This window comes from Tympanuchus pallidicinctus, unplaced genomic scaffold (genome assembly GCF_026119805.1).
Source record: "Tympanuchus pallidicinctus isolate F22 unplaced genomic scaffold, pur_lepc_1.0 scaffold3, whole genome shotgun sequence".
Classification (NCBI taxonomy): domain Eukaryota; kingdom Metazoa; phylum Chordata; class Aves; order Galliformes; family Phasianidae; genus Tympanuchus; species Tympanuchus pallidicinctus.
Window position 1 is genome coordinate 100,592,581 of NW_026294747.1, and position 17,081 is coordinate 100,609,661.

At 43.0% G+C, this 17,081-nt stretch overlaps 2 protein-coding genes and 1 long non-coding RNA gene across 13 annotated transcripts in view; 1 reads left to right on the plus strand and 2 right to left on the minus strand.

Annotated features, from left to right (window-relative positions):
* LOC128086040 (uncharacterized) overlaps positions 1 to 410 on the minus strand; it is a 52,564-nt gene extending 52,154 nt beyond the window's left edge. Inside the window, exon 1 of the long non-coding RNA XR_008209219.1 lies at positions 303 to 410. This is a non-coding gene — a long non-coding RNA (uncharacterized LOC128086040). The remainder of the gene's footprint in view (positions 1 to 302) is intronic.
* CDV3 (CDV3 homolog) lies at positions 183 to 13,666 on the plus strand. Of its 6 annotated transcripts, none has more exons than XM_052694190.1 (6): positions 183 to 601; positions 1,961 to 2,040; positions 3,107 to 3,243; positions 4,202 to 4,364; positions 5,248 to 5,297; positions 5,429 to 13,666. In XM_052694190.1, exons 1-6 carry the CDS (start codon positions 371 to 373, stop codon positions 5,434 to 5,436), a joined length of 669 nt encoding a protein of 222 aa, XP_052550150.1. In that variant the 5' UTR covers positions 183 to 370; the 3' UTR covers positions 5,437 to 13,666. The 6 variants fall into 6 exon arrangements, with proteins under 6 accessions (XP_052550150.1, XP_052550149.1, XP_052550152.1 ...); XM_052694189.1 differs by having other exon boundaries at positions 5,677 to 13,666; XM_052694192.1 differs by lacking the exon at positions 5,248 to 5,297.
* TOPBP1 (DNA topoisomerase II binding protein 1) overlaps positions 6,201 to 17,081 on the minus strand; it is a 29,553-nt gene continuing 18,672 nt past the window's right edge. For 4 of the 6 annotated variants that reach the window (XM_052694166.1, XM_052694165.1, XM_052694167.1 and 1 more), the window contains 4 exons: positions 16,724 to 16,864; positions 15,644 to 15,733; positions 15,112 to 15,273; positions 6,201 to 14,896 (listed from right to left, as the gene is read on the minus strand). In XM_052694166.1, coding sequence (XP_052550126.1) covers positions 14,753 to 14,896; positions 15,112 to 15,273; positions 15,644 to 15,733; positions 16,724 to 16,864 — 537 coding nt within the window. In that variant the 3' untranslated portion in view covers positions 6,201 to 14,752. Of the gene's footprint in view, positions 14,897 to 15,111; positions 15,274 to 15,643; positions 15,734 to 16,723; positions 16,865 to 17,081 lie in introns of those variants that run through there. The other 2 variants (XR_008209214.1, XM_052694168.1) reach the window with 2 other exon arrangements.

Here is a 17,081-nt window from a genome sequence, read left to right on the forward strand (position 1 = left end):
CGCCACGCATTCTAGCGTCGCGACGTCAGCGGCTCGCCCCGGAGGCTTCCGACTGGCCGGCGGGCGCTTCCTCCTCGGCCGCTCGTTGGCCGAGGGGCTTCGGCGCACGCGCAGAAGTCTCCGCCCGCCCCACGCTCTCCCGCCCGGCGGCGCGTCAGCCGGAAGACGCCGCCCCCTGGCTCTAGCCGCGCCCCCTCCGCTTCGTGCCGTGTCAAGCGGCGGCCAACGGCGTGGAGTGCGGCAGCCTCCCGCCGCCGCGCAACGGGCGGGCCCGGCGGGCCGCTAAGCGCTTGGGGACGCACCTGTCGGCCCGGCCGCTTCCTGCCTCCTCCCGCCGCCGTTAGGAGCGGCACCCGGCCCCGCCGCCGCCATGGCGGAGACCGAGGAGAGGAGCCTCGACGACTTCTTCGCCAAGCGGGACAAGAAGAAACGGAAGGAGAAGAGCGGCCGCGGCGCCGCCGCGGCTTCCACGGCCTCCAGCGCTTCCAGCGCCGCCTCCAACGCCGCCGGAGCGGCCGCTGCGGCCGGAGGACCCCGCCCGACCGACGGCGGCGGCGGCTCGGGGGCGACCGCCTCGAGCGGCGGCTCCGCTAAAAGCAAGGTGCGGCCCGGGGCGGCGCTGGGGGAAGGGGCACGGCCGCCTCCGGGCGCGGGGCCGCGGCGCCTTCCTGCCGGCAGGGGGAGCGCCGGGGCGGCGCCGTCTCGGCCACGCGGGGCGCGGGCGGCTCTGCCCCGCCGCGGCCACGCGGGAGGCACGGGGCTGCGCCTGCTGGGGGCGCGGAGCCTGGCGGGGGAGCCGCTGCCGGGAGGGCTTGGGATGTGTGGTGGTGGTGGTGGCGGTGGCGGTGGCGGTGAGAGCGCGAGGTGAGTGCTGGCAGCTGGTGTTTGGGGCCTCGCACTGCGTGTCGCTGACGCTGGGGTGCTCGCAGCTTTCTGGCTGGAGCAAAGGCGACGGAAAACCTTCCTGCTTTTTTCTTGTCGGTGAACGCGGCTCTGGTGGCTTGGGTTGGAAATCAAGTTCCTTAAATGCGAAAGGTGCGTTAATTTGGGAGCTGTGCTGTTTCCATGGAGATGGGGGTATAAGAAGTCTGCAAGCTCGGAGCTGTGGAGTCGCATGTGTGCGGAAGCCTCTGAGTCCTTAACAGGCCGTGCGGTGACTCCAAGCCGCTTCTGCTGTCGCTTCGGGGCAGGTCGCAGTCTGTGCTGCAGGTCGGTGGTGTGCAGGGCTCCTCAAAGGAGCTGTGTCCTTAGCTGCCCGACTGGAAGGACACCGAGCCGTTGGCATGCATGCTGCGAGCGGTGTAACACAGGAAGCATGTAACTGCTAATTAGGCAGCGTGTTTCAAACCTGTGACTAAGGAGAACTGCTCGTCTGTTCTCGTCTCCTTCAGCCCTACTTTAATAACACCGGGACCTGCTGAAGTACAAAATTGGATCCACTCAGGTGGATTCCGCCTTCCTCGTGTCCTTCCCAGAGGCTGGAAGCGATTCAGGATATTCCTTGTTCTTTGTATCCTGTGAAATATATGATGGAAAAGTAAATCTAAAGCTTCATGAGCATTCAGGCTGTCATAAAAGCTCAGTAAAAGGGAGAGGTCTTGCCCTGCATTTCACAGCTCTCTGTTGCACAGTTCTGTTCCCTACTTGGTGTTGCTTGCCTTTCTTCTAGTTTTTTGCTAAGCTGATGTGGTTATCTTTCACTTGAATGCTTTTTTTGCTGGGGCGTTTTGTGACTGTTGTAGTGAGTTAAAATCAGTTAAAATTAGCTCACAGGCATGTTATGAGAATGTGCAGTAAGTTAGGGGAGGAAAGAGTAGGATCTTTTTCCTTGTTGGCAGTGGTGCACAGATTGGTTTGCCACAGAGCTGCATATTCGCCTTTAGTTTTCTCTGTATTATCTTGGCTATCATCTCTTCACCCTTTGGTAGAAAGATGGTAACAGCTTCTTTCTCTCTTTCAGGAAGAGGATGACTGGAAAGAGTTTGAACAAAAAGAAGAAATTGATTATAGTGGTCTTAGAGTTCAGTCGATGCAAATAAGGTACTTCTTTTTTTCCCCTTTCTTCCCCATCAGACTTATCCTTGCTGTTTCAAAGAACTGTTTTTTCTCCCCAGAGTGTGCTTAAAGAGAGCTTTGATATGTTTCAGCTAGTGTAGGTCTGATTGCTGTGGGGTAGCTTAGGCTATCTGTCATTTTGATGTTTTGGGCCTCTCTTTTGTTTGAGGCTTAAAGTTTTCTCCAAGTACTTAAAATTCCACTTATGTAAAGATAACAGAAGGGGAATTTCTCTGAGAGTAATGCCAGGTAATTCCTCCTGAATCACTTGCGTGATGTAAGGATATCTGAGTCAGTCTGGAGCAAATTCCTGAATGCTTGCATCTCTGTTTAAAGAGTACAAAAATATAGTTGATAAAACCACGACGTTGTGATGAGACCTGCAGGACTGCATTTGTGAGCTTCATCCAAGATGCTTTGTTTGCTTTTTCATTAGATTCTTCCTGTAGTCTGATCCAAAGTAAGTCTTCTTCAATCTGTTCTGGTTAATAAAAAGGTTTCATCAAGTTGGAAAAAGGATTTTAATGACCACAGTTTTAGGCTGAAAATATCATGTGATCTTTCAAGTACTGATAAGCTTCAGCATTGATCTGCTTCATTATCAATTTTTTCCCTCTTTGAAGGCAACTAGTCCTAGGCTGTTTACAGGTTTCTGGTCCACAAGCTCTCCATACCATCAGAGTGGCAGAGCAGATAAGCAATGTGTCTGAATGGACAAGTACCAAGTGGGCTGCTCTGCTGGTTGAAAAGCGAGTGCTGTGCTTTTCCAGACAAAGGAAATTTCTGCATTCTGAATGCTTTTGACACTGGTGTATTTTCAGGCACGTGGAACTTTCTGTCAGGGGATTTTGTAATGACTTAGTTTACAGACTGAAGGGTGGACTGGACAAGCAGATGGAGGACAAACCCACTGGAGGCTGTTGATTATCCAGCTCAGGAGATGTTTTAGCTGAAAACGAGATACAAAGTAGTGACTGTATCTGTAGTATCTGTAGTGACTTCTTGATTAGTAGTATTTAGCATGTAATACATTTCATTTTATCTCTTACAGTGAAAAGGAAGATGATGAAAGTGAAAAAAGAGAAGAACCTAGTGACAACTGGGAGGAAACCAGTGGTGTTGTAGACAGATCATCTGGTCCTTGGAACAAGTCAGCTCCTGCACCAGCACCTGTTGTTGAAACAATTGGTAAATGTGACTTGGTTGTTGATTGTACCAGTAAGAATTGAGCTATTGAGAAGGCAGAGTGCAAGGAGTAGTTCCTATTCCTGTGAGGGCTTCTGAGGAACAGAGTTGATAAAGCTGTCAGATAATTACAGCAAACATGGCAGCTGTCTTTTTTTTTTTTTATTTCAGGCTTCAAAGTGGGGAGGATGGAAAGCATTTCATTTTTAATTATTTTTAAATTAGTTCCCTCGACTTCATAATTTGCAGAAAATCAGTTGAAAGCATTTCTGTGGGTCAAAAAATATTGCTTTGGTGATAAGTGGGTGGTCAGCCTGTATCTGATGCTTAGTGTTTCGCTTCCTGAGTAGGGCTCAATCATTAATAGCACACTGTAGTTCTTTCAAATCAGATCTAGGGTACATGGAATATGACATTGCACAATGAATTATTTTACTGGGAGAAGACTTTAAGTTGTTTAATTTCAATTCTTAGTATCGGTGGATGTGTTTGTTTTTGTACCTGTAGAAGGGGGAAAAAAATGTGTTATTGTAGGCTTTTACCTTAAATGTAAGCTACTTGAGTGTTCCCTTCAGCATATGGAGAGGTGCTGTAAATGAGATTTGGCAAGGATGTAATTACCATAATAACATGTTTAGATCTCAAGTTTCGAATGCAAGCTGCTAATATATTGCAAACAAACGAAAAAACCCAAATAAAGGTATTCTTAGAGATTGAGGCTCTAAACTTTGGGGAGCAAAATGCCAAAGCTGCATTTCAATTCAACTACTGAGTATAGATAAAATTAAAATGCCTTATCTGGAATATTTGCTTCCCAAGTTTTAAAAAATGTAGTGACGTGCTTGTAAGGTTCTTCTTTCTGTGTATGTGTGGTGGTGGGGTTTTGGTAATTTTTTCTTGTTTTCTTTTCCATGATGAATGCACACTTACCCTGTTGTCTCCATGTTGTTCCTATAACTAGTTACAGAACCCCCAGAGCCAGTTCAGACTGGCGGTGTATACAGGCCGCCCGGTGCCAGAGAGGGTGGCAGGCCTCGGAGGGCACAGCAAGGACCACCTGAAATCTATAGTGATACACAGTTTCCATCACTGCAGTCTACTGCCAAGCTTGTAGACAGTCGAAAGTAAGTACACTGCATTCATTACTGGAGAGAGAGATTTTTACCTCTGTTTTAAGTTGTTACAATGATTAAGCCCAAGTCTTTCCACAGAGAAAGAACTGAAAAAAACCAGTCTCTTTGGCAAAGAGATGGGAAAGCTCTTAACTAGATTTTCTAACTCTAGGAAGGGCTTCCCTTGAAATAACTTGCATAGGATGATGCCCAGTAAGAGCCAAACAAGATTCCCAGCTACTTAATTGACTTGCTGGGGGATTTTTCCAAGTAGGATGTTTTTGCTCTTGACAGCAACTGATTTCATTAGATGCCAGCTGCAATGAGGATCTTTGATATCAGTTGTCAGAAAAACAATTAGAATGTCTTGAGCATGCTTCCTTCTCATCAGAGATGTGAAGGTAACTTAAGTAAAGGAAGATAAATAGCCTGATATTTATTTCATTTGCTTGGTGTTTTGACTTCTCGATGTGGTATTGATCAGCACAGCCTCGCTGGAGCTGTTTCCTTCTGGTTTTGGTGTGACTTTGTCTACTTGGCAAATGAGATGTGCATTAGGGCTTGAGTGGTGCAAATTGGGCAAAGGGGGAAATATGAGTATTCCAGAAAGTGAATGGATTTCTGTTTTCAAAACATTATCTTTCATAAACGTACTTGGATTTATTTTAGAGAACGTTAATATTGAAATGTATAGTGTAACCTGAATTGCAGTTGAAGATAAGCTTGATTCTAGCAAACAGGTTTTACAAGATTTGCTTGGGAATGTTTGTTCTGTTAAAACTCTAGACCTTAGTGTTTTCTGTTCATAATATAATGTTTTTGTTGGAATGGGGTGGAAATCAACTAAAAATTTACAAGCTAGTGATACTTACTGATTACATTTATTTTCCCATAGGGATAAAGAAATGGAGAAGAGCTTTGAAGTAGTAAAACACAAAACTAGAGGTAGGGATGAGGTCTCAAAAAACCAGGCACTTAAACTTCAGCTAGACAACCAGTATGCTGTGCTTGGGGATCAGTAGAGCTGCACACACATTACAATTAAGGAATGCTTTTTTGGTAACCCTTCTACTAAGGTAACTAAACTACAGCTAACGGCTATGATGAACATGCCACCTTATTTCTGCTGGATCTGCTGCAGCAAGTGCAGAATACTTTGACATAAGCGATCGGTTCTCCTGCACTGTGGAAGCGTTTGTTACAACTTCTCCATTGGATATGGGGCAAATTAATGTAAATGATTGAACAAGAGTCATCGGTGTTCTTTAATTGCTCAGAAAGATACCTACAGCCAGTGGTCATTTCAAAATCTTTTTATGTTCAGATACTGAGCCTTCGTAAAGGTTGACTACCTCAGACTTGCTGCACTCATTGTGGACACCATGTGGATCACAACTTCTGGAAGAGAAGGTTACAGCTGTTTTAGTGGCCATCTGAAACTTGAAACCAGCTCTACTGGATTCCTGTCAGAAATCCTGCAGAAGTCAGCCATTTGGTTCCAATTTGCTATAACAAAGATTTAAGTGACCTTAACGAAAAACCTATCCTGTTCCCCTTGCGAGGAATCCTGTCATGTGTAGCCATAGCCTACCAGGGACTTCTGGAGCATACCATACCACCCATGCTACCCAAGTATAACACAGAGCTGTAGTTTGTTTACCTTTTTAGATAGCTGTACTGAAGCAACGGTGAAACAAATTAAAACTCGTTCAGTATCAGATTGGAGGATTGATGGGTTTGAATGGTCTGTTTGTATTAGCCATTTTCACAGTTGTCTAAGCATTTTTTTTCTATTTTCCACCAAAAAAAAAAAAATGCCTTCCTTGTTTCTGATATCAAATTACAGTGTATTTAAATGACAGTGAAATATTATAGTGAAATAGGGTTTATTTTGTTTTGTTTTTTATCATGAAGTTTGTTTTTCTCACCCTAAGGCACGAAGGGTTTTGATTTGACACAGAGGTATCCAGACTCCAACTGCAGTCTTTCGAATTTGTCATCTTAAAGAAAATGTGAGATACATGGCAATAGTAATACCAGATTTGTTGAGAATAGGTATTTGTCTGTTAAAGGGCAGTGGTTACTTAATAACCAAATAACTTGTACAGAGGGATGACTTACGCTTGATAAGCCTTATTTGCTTGACTAGTTTGGTGAAGCCTGCAGGCTTTTTGAGGCAGAAATCCTCAAACTAAAACTCATAAATGGTATTTAATAAAGTCAGAATGTTGGGTAAGAACAGAAGGCAGTGACTTGTTTAAGTCGTTGTCATTTCTGAATTAATTTAGTGAAGGTAGGCAAAATGGCACTGATACACTAAGAGTGCAGGACATTGCCCATAACTGGTTCAGTCAGCAAAACCTGACGTGTACCAAAAGTGTTCTGCTGTAACTTTTTCTCTTACGCCAGAAGGAAAATGAAGTATGGTAGTGGCATGCTCCAGTGTTGATGTTTCTCAGAGTAAATGCCAAAAAATAATATAAAAAAAAAGACCCAACATCTCTAAGAGTTGCCAATGGCACGAGAAACAAGGGAACAAACCAAAACTTGCTTGCTTGCGTGGGAGTACTGTGCATTTGCAGAGGATGATGATAGCGTGGGAATTTTGCGTAGTTGGGTTCCTTTTGTCTAACTGCTGACTTGCTTTAAATTACTTCTCTGAGGCCAATGGGAATTTTGCTGTTGACTTTGTGGCAGGGTTTCACCTGGTTCTTCTGCGCACAGACTAAAACTGGCTTTGCTCTTGCAAAGTTAAGTCTTTAAAATTTCTGCTAGAAGCTGCTATTAAAGAGAGGGCTCAAGAGACTCCCTTCAGTCAGAGATCTGGGAATCCACCCAGCTGAAAGACTGGTACCAGTACCTTGAGCTCTTAGCCATGTATCTTCCTTGAAAATACTTTGTTGCCAGCAAAACTGTGGATGTGTCACTCAAGATTTCTGTGGAATTCATGGCAAATGGGCACGTCACTTGATGTGGTAGAAATGTGAAATCTTAAAACATTTTTCCTGATTCTCTAAAGCGATTGAAGTCGCCAATGCACATGAATCAAGTTCTAATCTACTGTACAAAGGGTAGATGAGACTGTCCATTGTACCATCTTTGAGTTTTTGGGCATGACCTCTGGCAGTTTAAGAAAACCCTGTAACAGCTTAAAATGAAATAAAATGGAAATATACATGGATTCTGGAGTGTAATGAATCTTTACCTTCAGTTGTAGCTTACCCTAGCACAACCCCTGCGATAGCTGAGCAAGCATGTTGCATTTGGATCTCTTAAGGGTCAAACCATGCAGTGGGCAGTCAGCGTTCTGCTCAGGTGGACCATGTCCAGCAGCTTACAGCAGTGCACATCAAGGTGAATCCTAAACAGCAGCTTAGTTGGCCACCTGTCAGAGTGTCTTCTGATTACCACTGCATAGTGCCATTTTGAGACTGGATTGAATGTGAATGATGCTTTGTGCTTTTCACTTAAGCTGGCTTTGCTAAGCTAAGGAATGAGAAGCCTCCTTTTTCTACTGTTCTGCAGCCTCACAGGAGTCCATCTGCTACTGAGAACTATTTCGGGGCTCTTTTCCTAAGCATATCATTCCAGATTCCCTCTGGAGGCATAAAAAGGGAAGAAGGAAAACACAGCAGACTTCTGCAGTACAGAATGTTAGGCTCCTTTAGTGTTTCTTGTGTTAAATACCATCGCTAGCAACTATCAAAATACCAATTGTCAGTATCTTCCTTGTAACAGTTAGCTCTTCTGCATTCCTAACGCTTTGAAAGTCAGTACTCTAGAAGCACAGTGTGCTTTTGAGACTGAGGAAACCCCACTTTCTGCTTTGTTGATGCATTCATTGGAGGCATGCAAAAAATGCCAGCTTCATTCCTTCAGAGTGCTTCTGGAAGGCTTCTGCTCCAAATGAAGGATTGTCAGTTGTGAATGTGAGCTGCTTAATACCAGTTGGTAAAGTGTTGTGTAGTGCTACAGGAACTTCATAACATGTAACATGTTTTAGTAGTGGATTATTAATGTCCATTTTGAATGTTTGATGTTACTTTTTGTTGTTATTTTTTTTCTTTAAACCACCTTTGTAACTTATTAAGGCCATAAAATTCATAGCCTGGTAGGAGAACATGTATATGTTTGTTACTTATTGGGAAAGGAGCAGTTCACATCTGTGTTTCTTGGTGGTGCAGTGCTTAGATTGCCTAGCTTTTGCCACTTAAAAACAAAACAAAACAAAAAGTTGGATTTCCCAAGTGCCTGTTGCAGGGGTCTGGCATATGTACATGCTTGAGCTAATGAGAAATGGAGGAGAGGATCAGTTTTGTTGTTGCCCCTGCTTTGCCCCTCACTGGTTCAGTTATGCTTTATCTTACCCACAGGTAAAGGGAACTGCTGAGAAGTGGCCCTCTCCTGCTGCCTCAGTTCTGTCTTTGCAGTTAGCTGTAGCAGTCACATCCAAGGTTATTCTTAAGCTTAGGAATAGCTGAATTACTAAAAGCACAAACTGTGTTAGAAATCTGATGTTACAGGGGCTGAGGGTTTTTTTTTGTTTGTTTGTTTGTTTTTAGTGTTTGATTATCTGTTGATTTTCACCACAACAAGGCAAAGGTTTGTATACAGTTTAGGTCAGGGAGATGATACAAAATCGATAGGACTTCATATCATGGAGTTTGCTTTTGCAATAAATATATTTAACTCTGCTCAAGCAGTGTTAGACTTGCATGTGGTTTTTGGATTCAGAAAGCAAGTGTGTAAAAGGGAGCAGAAAATCGGACGTGTTTGCCAGTACATTATTCAGGAAAAACCAAAAAGTCATTTTAGTCTGGCTATAACATAAGAAGCTGCAAGCTGTAGCAGATGAGAAAAGACAGAAGACAACAGAACTGGTCTGGGTTAAGGTAATTTTCATGTATTATAGCTTGGCTTCTAAAGCACAGATGTAGCTTCACCACGTTCTGTGGGAAGCAAAATAGAAAATAATCTTATAATAAGAAGAGAAGATGGAAATTAAGTATAACACCAGGAGAGAAATGAGAAGGAATAGGGAGGCTTTATGCTACGTGGCAGTAATGAATGCACAGCAGGAGGCAGGGAACGGAGCGTGAGCACTTGGGTAGGAAGGACAGTGCTGCAGAGATCAGCACTGCTTTCAGAAGCGATGAATCCCTGTAACTCAGCAGAAGTATTTCAAGTTCAATAGTTCGAGAGGGCGTCCTGTTTCTTTCTGCCCAGAAAGAGGGTGGAGTTTAGCCTTGGTATGAGGCTGTGTGTAATCGCTTACCTAGAAAGGGAACCAGGAAAGGACAAATTCCAAGATAGTACAGTGATCTTATTAGGAAGCAAGCTTTCATATAAGTATTAAAAATGCACCACAGTATTAATAAATCACCAGAAAAAGTGCATCTCAAAAGCAGGAATGGAAATGTGTCATCATCATCATACAACCTTATGCAGTGGAAAGAAGCAAATGTTCTGAAGCCAGCGTGCAGGGCCAAGAGAGTGGGGTTTGGCCTTAGTTTCCCTCTGAGTTGCTGTGTTAACTTGGAGTAACTTGGTTTCACTTTGCCTCAGCTGCCCCAGCTGTGCAAAAAATACCTCACAAGGGTGCTGAGGTGTTCTTAGAGGAAGTTCTGGTGCTGCAGAAGGACAGAAAATCGTTATAAAACATCCTTACATTAGCTTTCATGATAGTATTTCATGTTACTCTGGAGAGAACTTATTTTTACAGAACGTAACCCGTGCTCTAGTCAAGTATTACATAATTAGATGGTTATTTTAATAAGCATGGTCATAGTGCTTGGCCTGAACCTTGCCCTAACAGGCATTTCCTCTCTGGTTAACTGTGAAACCCAAATGGTGTCTTAATATAAGGCTTTCAGTTTTTACATGGAATACATCAAAATCAGTATTGCTGTATTTTGTAAACCCCGTGGCTGAAATAAAGTTCTGCTCAGAGCCGTCTCTTGTCATGTGGCTGTTCTAAGGCTTGCTCAAATTGCTAGAAACTAGAGCTGTTCACTCATGAAAGCACGTAGCTGTGTCAGGATGCAGGGTGATATGGTTCAGAAGTGGGAGTAAGCAGAGGAAGAGCTAGGGAGAGGAATACAGATGCAGACGAGACGCCTGCTCTATTTACTATTTCTGCTGTTGTAGCAGTTAAGTGCAGTGGGAGGAGCATGAAGAAATAGTTGTTATGAATATGCCTTTGCCTGCTGGTGATTTCGAGGTTCATTGCTCAGCTTTTACAGCAGGGCTCCAAATAGCAGTAGAGAACACAATGGTGGCATGCGTGCTGACAGATCAGACCTCTGGTGGGACTGGACAGAGAGATGAGGCCTAGCAGCTATTTCTCTTACTGATGTTTTTACCGGTACGGCAGCTCTAAGACAGTTGCTAATGTGTATCAGCAGTGAGGATTCTGTGTCAGAAGCGATTACTATTAGATTTCAACAGACTACTGCAGTTCCTTTGGGGGGAATGTTCTACTAGGTGAATGATGAATGTTAAAGCAAAACATAGGAGGATTTTTTTATGTACTTAGGGTGATGAGTGGCATTTTTCATGCAGCAGTGAGGTCAACAGACTGGTAACAGGCTTAAAGTGGCCTTGAGGAATGTTCTGTTATATGGTAGGTAGGAGAATTCTAAGACATTCATCATCTATTCTTTCCCTTTACAAATAAGCTGCCTTGTTCTCACTGCCTCTCCCAGCTGAAATTTACGCTGTAATATTTTTTCATACTGTTCTGTTTGCTTTCTTGACTGCACACTGAGTAGATGTCTTCATTGAGCTGCCATGGTGATGCCTAGATCGTCCCCTTGAAAGATCACAACTAATTCAGAACCCACCAGAGCATGTATGAGTGGTTTAAAGCCTTTCCACTACTCACTGCCTTTTGTTTTTTCTGTTGACGTTTACTTTCTGCTCTTTGCCAGGTTTACAAGTTAGCTTATCCTGGCAATCACCACCTTCCCTAATGCTGGCAAACCTATTAATTTTCTATAGGCATTGGATTTCGCCATCATATATACAGAAGTCTTTGGTGTCATGTATGTAATTCACTGTTCTTATTAGTGACAAACATGACTTGCTCCTGTCTTTTACTCAATCTGACCTTCTCTTGTCTACCTTCTATAAAGACATTTTCCTTCTAGCTCAGTTGTTACAGCACTGAAGTCATCAAGCTGTAACTGTCTGCTTTCTTTCAAATATTGTGCTTGCAGAGGAGCATTAGTTAAAATGTTGTTGCATTTTCTTTTAATTTAAACAAACCGTTTGTTCTGTATCTTTCAGAACATGTACAATAACAAAATGATTTGAACCATAAATACGGCTGATAAATGAGAGCAAAAACATTGCTAAGCAGGTAAAATGTATGTTAATCTGATCTCCAGGAGCATAAATTTATGGGTTTCAGTAGAGTTGCTCCGCATTCCTGTTGCTTGTGCTGTTTCATTAAAACTTGATTTGAGATCTCACAGCAGCCAGAAACCAGCACAAGAGAACAAAGCCTGTGGCAAACTTAAATTTCTGTGTTACTCTTTCCTTTGTTCATGGCAGAGATGAAGCAAGCATATTCATTCCTTGCTTTGACCAGCGAGTGCTCAGGCATGCTTGCTGTAATGCAACCAGTGCAGTACTTAACTGGACACTGAAATTAGATGTTTGACATGAAGGTAGTGCAGCAACACGGGCAGGCTTAGTTGTTGTGGCTTGTTTCATCTCTTTATGTTCTCATCTTGTAGGTTAAAGATCATACAATTATAAGTAAGGCTCAGCCTTTAAGTACTAATTGCATTTACCAGGAATGCAACAGTTAGTTAAGAATAGAGTGGAGGTGGTATGATGGAGGAAGACTCAGACTGTTTGGATGTATGCTTGCCTCTTAGGAGCTGTACTCTCTCAGCATTGGAATATTATATTATATATTATATAATTATATATATTATATTATTTGTCATACAAAACAGCTGCTTTCTGCTATTAACAATGATCTGTGGTTGACAGGATGATACCTTATTTAGGTGTTCTACTTATAGTGCTTACAGTAGTGGCTGCTGGGGACTGTATCAAGTCTGTAGGGTGGAGGTGAAGTTTTTTTCCCATCCCAGTTTGAAAGCAGAGGTGGAGCAGCTATGCTGCTGCCACTGTGTGGATCCCCGCGTTGGCCCTATGCCTCTTGTGTTACTTAACCACTCTGTACCCCTCAGGGCTGACGAGCTCTTGCTGGTTGCACTGCATCTTTAGTCTGGGAATTTAGGTAGAAGGCAAACTGGCTTTGTAAGTTGGCATGGCTTTTTTTTAGAGATTTGCTTTCCTGCAGCTCAGACCACAGCGCCACTCTTCTCACTATGATATCCTCTTCTTTTGTTCAGCTGTACTATTAACCTACCAAGGACCTTGAGCCAGGTACCTCACCGACCATTTACTGAGAGAGCAGTTCTGTAAGTAAGAATCCATGACTCAAGATCATGCTGTACATCACCAATCTAGGCTCTAGCACCACGTACACAGCTCAACTGCTGCTGCAAAATGTTTAGTAAATAAATACGATATTCTTGAGTCCTGAAGAATTGACATCTAGATCCTCAAAGGCTCCATGACAGCTCATTCCAACATAATGCAGCAAAATGAAAGGAGTAGCACTGGTTGCAGTAAAACAGATGAGCTATAAGAAGGAATGAAGTTGTGTGACTGGTAACTTGTTAGTTCAAGCACAACTGCCTCGCCTGGGCAGTAGGAGCATGGTCTAGCCTAGAGGGGGGGTTTGGTTTGGTTCAATAACAAGACGACACAGCAAAGAACAGCAAAGAGGTCATCTCTATAAATGAAAATATGAAACTGAATTTACTTTCAGCAATGTGAATGACTCAGCACTAGAGCCAACCTGAAGTAACAAAGATGAAGCCCTTTGAGTTCTTACAGCAGTACAAAAGAAAGGAGGATACCTTCTGGCTGGAAAAAGGGATGGCCAGGAGCCCATGCAGCACAGCAAATAGAAGGTGATCACTATGCGGCCCTTCACAGTTAACACAGGAACCTACTGGTGCCTGTTATATTTATATGTCCTTATAGTAATAATTTAAGTTCAAAACCTAAGCTATGTATATATATATTTTTGGCAGTAGTTCTTTTTTACCTTGGTTTCCCTCTCATGGTTTCTGCATATGCCAACTTCTGACTGTGCAGTTCACACCTCTGTTCTACTTTTGTCCCATGTTAGAGTAATGGTATCAAACTCTGTAAAGCACTTTTGTGATGTTTCCTGTAAAGAAAGCTGAAGAAAATAAATTTATCTTAACAGCAGCAACTGAATTATACCTCCAGGTTTGTCTGTTTGTGTTCATCTGTCCAGTGACTCCAAGCAAGGACAGCAGGCACTTGTGATCTGACAGCAGCACGCTGTCAATGTGGTGTTCAAGACCTGGGACAGAAATTTTCTTGCCGTCCTCTTTGCTTCACTTGTGCCCTGCCTATGTGACAGCCCAGGCTCTTGCATTGCAGGTGTCCACTTGGGCACTGTCTGCAGCTGTACAAATCTTCAGAAGAGTGCTGAAGAAATACCTGGAGAGCTGCTCACACTCAGCAGCCCGCTGTACCAAGTCTGCCCTTCTGTCCAGCCCCTTGTGTCACAGTACTCACAGGACTTGTGTGGCTCCTGGACATCTCTGAAGCTTACCTGTGAAATGCCAATAGTAGCACTACCCTTCCATAGCAGCACTTTCTGAGAGCAAAGGAGAAAAAATCAACAACAACAAAAATACTCTACAGCCCCTTGTTCTTGTCTCCTACTTCCCATTACCTATATAAAAACCCAAAGCAACATCACCAGTTATTATCACAAGTTAATTCCAAACTGATATTTAAGGCATTAGTAAACAGCGTTATCTTCAGTATGTGACCCCAAAGCAAGACAGAGATGCAGTGGTACAACTGGCATTCACTAACACATTTGTTAATATTTGGAATGGCAAAAACTTAAAGTTTTTAATGGAATAATTTACTACTAAAATGTATAAGCTTTTTTTGGGTTTTGTTTTTTGAAATCTAGTTCTCTTTTGGTATTTTCTCTTGGGGCAAAACTAAGAGGAAATACTCAACATATAAGTCCACTACTGGAATGACCATGGCAATGGCATTCTCATCAAGTGGTGTTTTCCCTACCAAACAGATATAAAGTGTGCTGAGCATCTCAAAGTATTTATTTACTATACAGTGCTGTCCCTAAACCAAATCGTTAACAGCATCGGTAACCAAAAAGATCTTCCCTATGAATATTACTATAAACCTATTTTAATCCCAGGACAAATGAGAAGTGAGATTCAAAGCTTTTAATTTTTGTGGTGAGGATGAAAAAATATAAATACGAATATATAAAATGTACAACTTAAAAGCACAGAGCTTTCTCAGTGCATTCTGGATCGCTTGACTCTGCTCATTTCTCCCGGTGCTTTTCTTTTCTGGGATAATCCAGTCCCAAGTTCTTTGCTGTTCTGGAAGCAAGGCTCAGCTTCTGGCAGGCAGTAAGACTCCATTGGGGGAGGTGGATCCTTCAATAGAGGAAAGGGAAAAAAAGCTGCTTAGCTCAAGGAGGATCTTTTGAGAACAAAGAAATTGCTCAGTTGTTTTCTAAGGTGTAAAATTAATAAAATGAGCTTTGCACACACACATCTAGAATATTTTGCAAGCTCCTTGCTCTGGCAGAGGCTTCTAGTGACCTGCTGGAGGTGACGGGCCTGCCCTGTCCTGCCTGCACAGCACACACCTGGATGAGGAAGTCTGCAATGTACTCTGGCTTCAAGCAGTTCACTCCCTGGGCTGCCGCCTCTGCTACGTTCACCCTGGTGTCATCTGGCTTCAGCTTACTGAAGTCAGCAAAGAGATGAGTCGCTTCTTTGAAGAAAGACACAGAATGACCAGAGAACACCTACAGATTAAAACACGAGAGACAAAAGCTATTAATTTTTTTGTTCCTTCCCCTATGGGAGATAAATGCAGCTCATGACCTATAAACATGCACTCAACTATCAAACCAACACAAAACAAAATACCATTTTCTGTGCATTCTGCACCGTCTTTACCTTTCAAAGCCAATCCTCTCATCAGAGCAGGGCCCACAAATTCTGTGCTCAGCAGTCTGAGCAATTTTGGCTAGGCCCTACTACTAGCATGGACAATAACCTGCACAGAGTTTAAGAAATTATACCAATACCTTAAAAAGTAACAATGAACACTCAACAAAACAACAGAAGATAAAAAAAATGTGTGTACTTTCTTTTTCCCAGAAAGCTACATACTTTTGCTCCTCCTGACTGAAGAAGGCGTCGGAATCCTGCTTCCTTGGTGTGGTCAACATTCAGGATCACTTTCCAGCCACTGAACGCTCCCTAGATAAAAGACTCCATTTAGCCATAATGAAGTTCACAGACCCCTCACTTGCCTCTTTCAGGTGTACCTATTAGACAAACATTTGCTATCATCTGTTTTTCTAAATTGTAGAAGGCAGAAAAAAAGCACAGTGTCAAACTATCAGGCGAACACCATGCACTCCACCAGCTTTCCACCACGCCATTCCACCTGCATGGAAGGTGGGCAAACCATTCTATTCAAAACACTTGCAACACCAACAAGAAACAAACATCTTAAGAAAACCCGTGTACTCAATTACATACTCAGCTACAAAGCTGAGTAAGAGCACTTAGGGTCAATATATTTCCAAATAGGCAAGGGACATACTTTCTCTCACTAACACTCATTTAAAGGAGGTTATAAAATACACGTGAGTTACACTGATGCAGTTGAGACACTGGCAGTATTTCCACCTTTCAGTGAATACTTTCGTGTCTGGTTGGAGAGAGCAGCTACAAGGACTTGGTGAGCTCCTGTTTCACCTTCAGAAATGTCACAGAAAAACTGCAGAACTTGCACTGTGTAACATCAGAGCAGGTCTTTGGGAGAGGTGTCAACTACCGCCTTGAAATGAGTATTTCACCCATTGCTAGATATGGGAAAATGCTTTCCAGTGAGCTGTATTCACCTGTATGGCACAGCAGGGATTTCTAAGAGTTACTGCCAGCACCAGCCATGGTTTTCTGGTAAAACCAAGGGATAATCCCAGCTAGAGCACAAACAAAGGCATCTGAATGGCTGAATTATGCTTACATACATCAGTAACCACCTGTCTAGTTCTGCAAACAGATTAAGATGTAATAGGTCAGCACTAAAAGGTTACTCAACTAACTAGAAGATGTCCAGCTAAGCCATTTTGTTCTTAGTAAAACAGATTCATTTTTCCTGCCAGAGAAACTTCTGGGTTTCTCAGTGACAGTCTTGGCCATCCACACTGTACACCCTACATCCAACACACATCTCAATACCTCAGTAATTCCAGTTTCTTGCCTTCCTTTGTGAATTTTTTTCCTCCACCTCATGGCTGCAAGCGCTAGCTTCTTCTGGTTTACATTGATCCCAGGCAAAACATTAAGTATGGAATCACTTCCCCACTCATAATCTTCTTCCTAGAATAATCAGAGGCATGAATTACAAAGAAGTCTTGTCAACTTTACTAGCAGAAAGTAATAAAAAAAACAACAAACCAAAGATCAGAACAAATCACAACTCAGTGTAGTTCTGTGCATCAATTTTATCTGAGCAAAGCAGCTCCTGATAGAATTAGAGATATGTTTCTTAAATGCACGTAATTACCATGGCCACGCATAAAAACTTCCCACAGGT

Bases quoted from the DNA above. Each gene is read 5' to 3' on its own strand.
- CDV3 (XM_052694188.1), top strand. From the start codon at position 371: ATGGCGGAGACCGAGGAGAGGAGCCTCGACGACTTCTTCGCCAAGCGG. The intron at 2,041-3,106 runs GTACTTCTTTTT...TATCTCTTACAG, and splicing joins GTTCAGTCGATGCAAATAAG to TGAAAAGGAAGATGATGAAA. The intron at 4,365-5,247 runs GTAAGTACACTG...ATTTTCCCATAG, and splicing joins AAGCTTGTAGACAGTCGAAA to GGATAAAGAAATGGAGAAGA.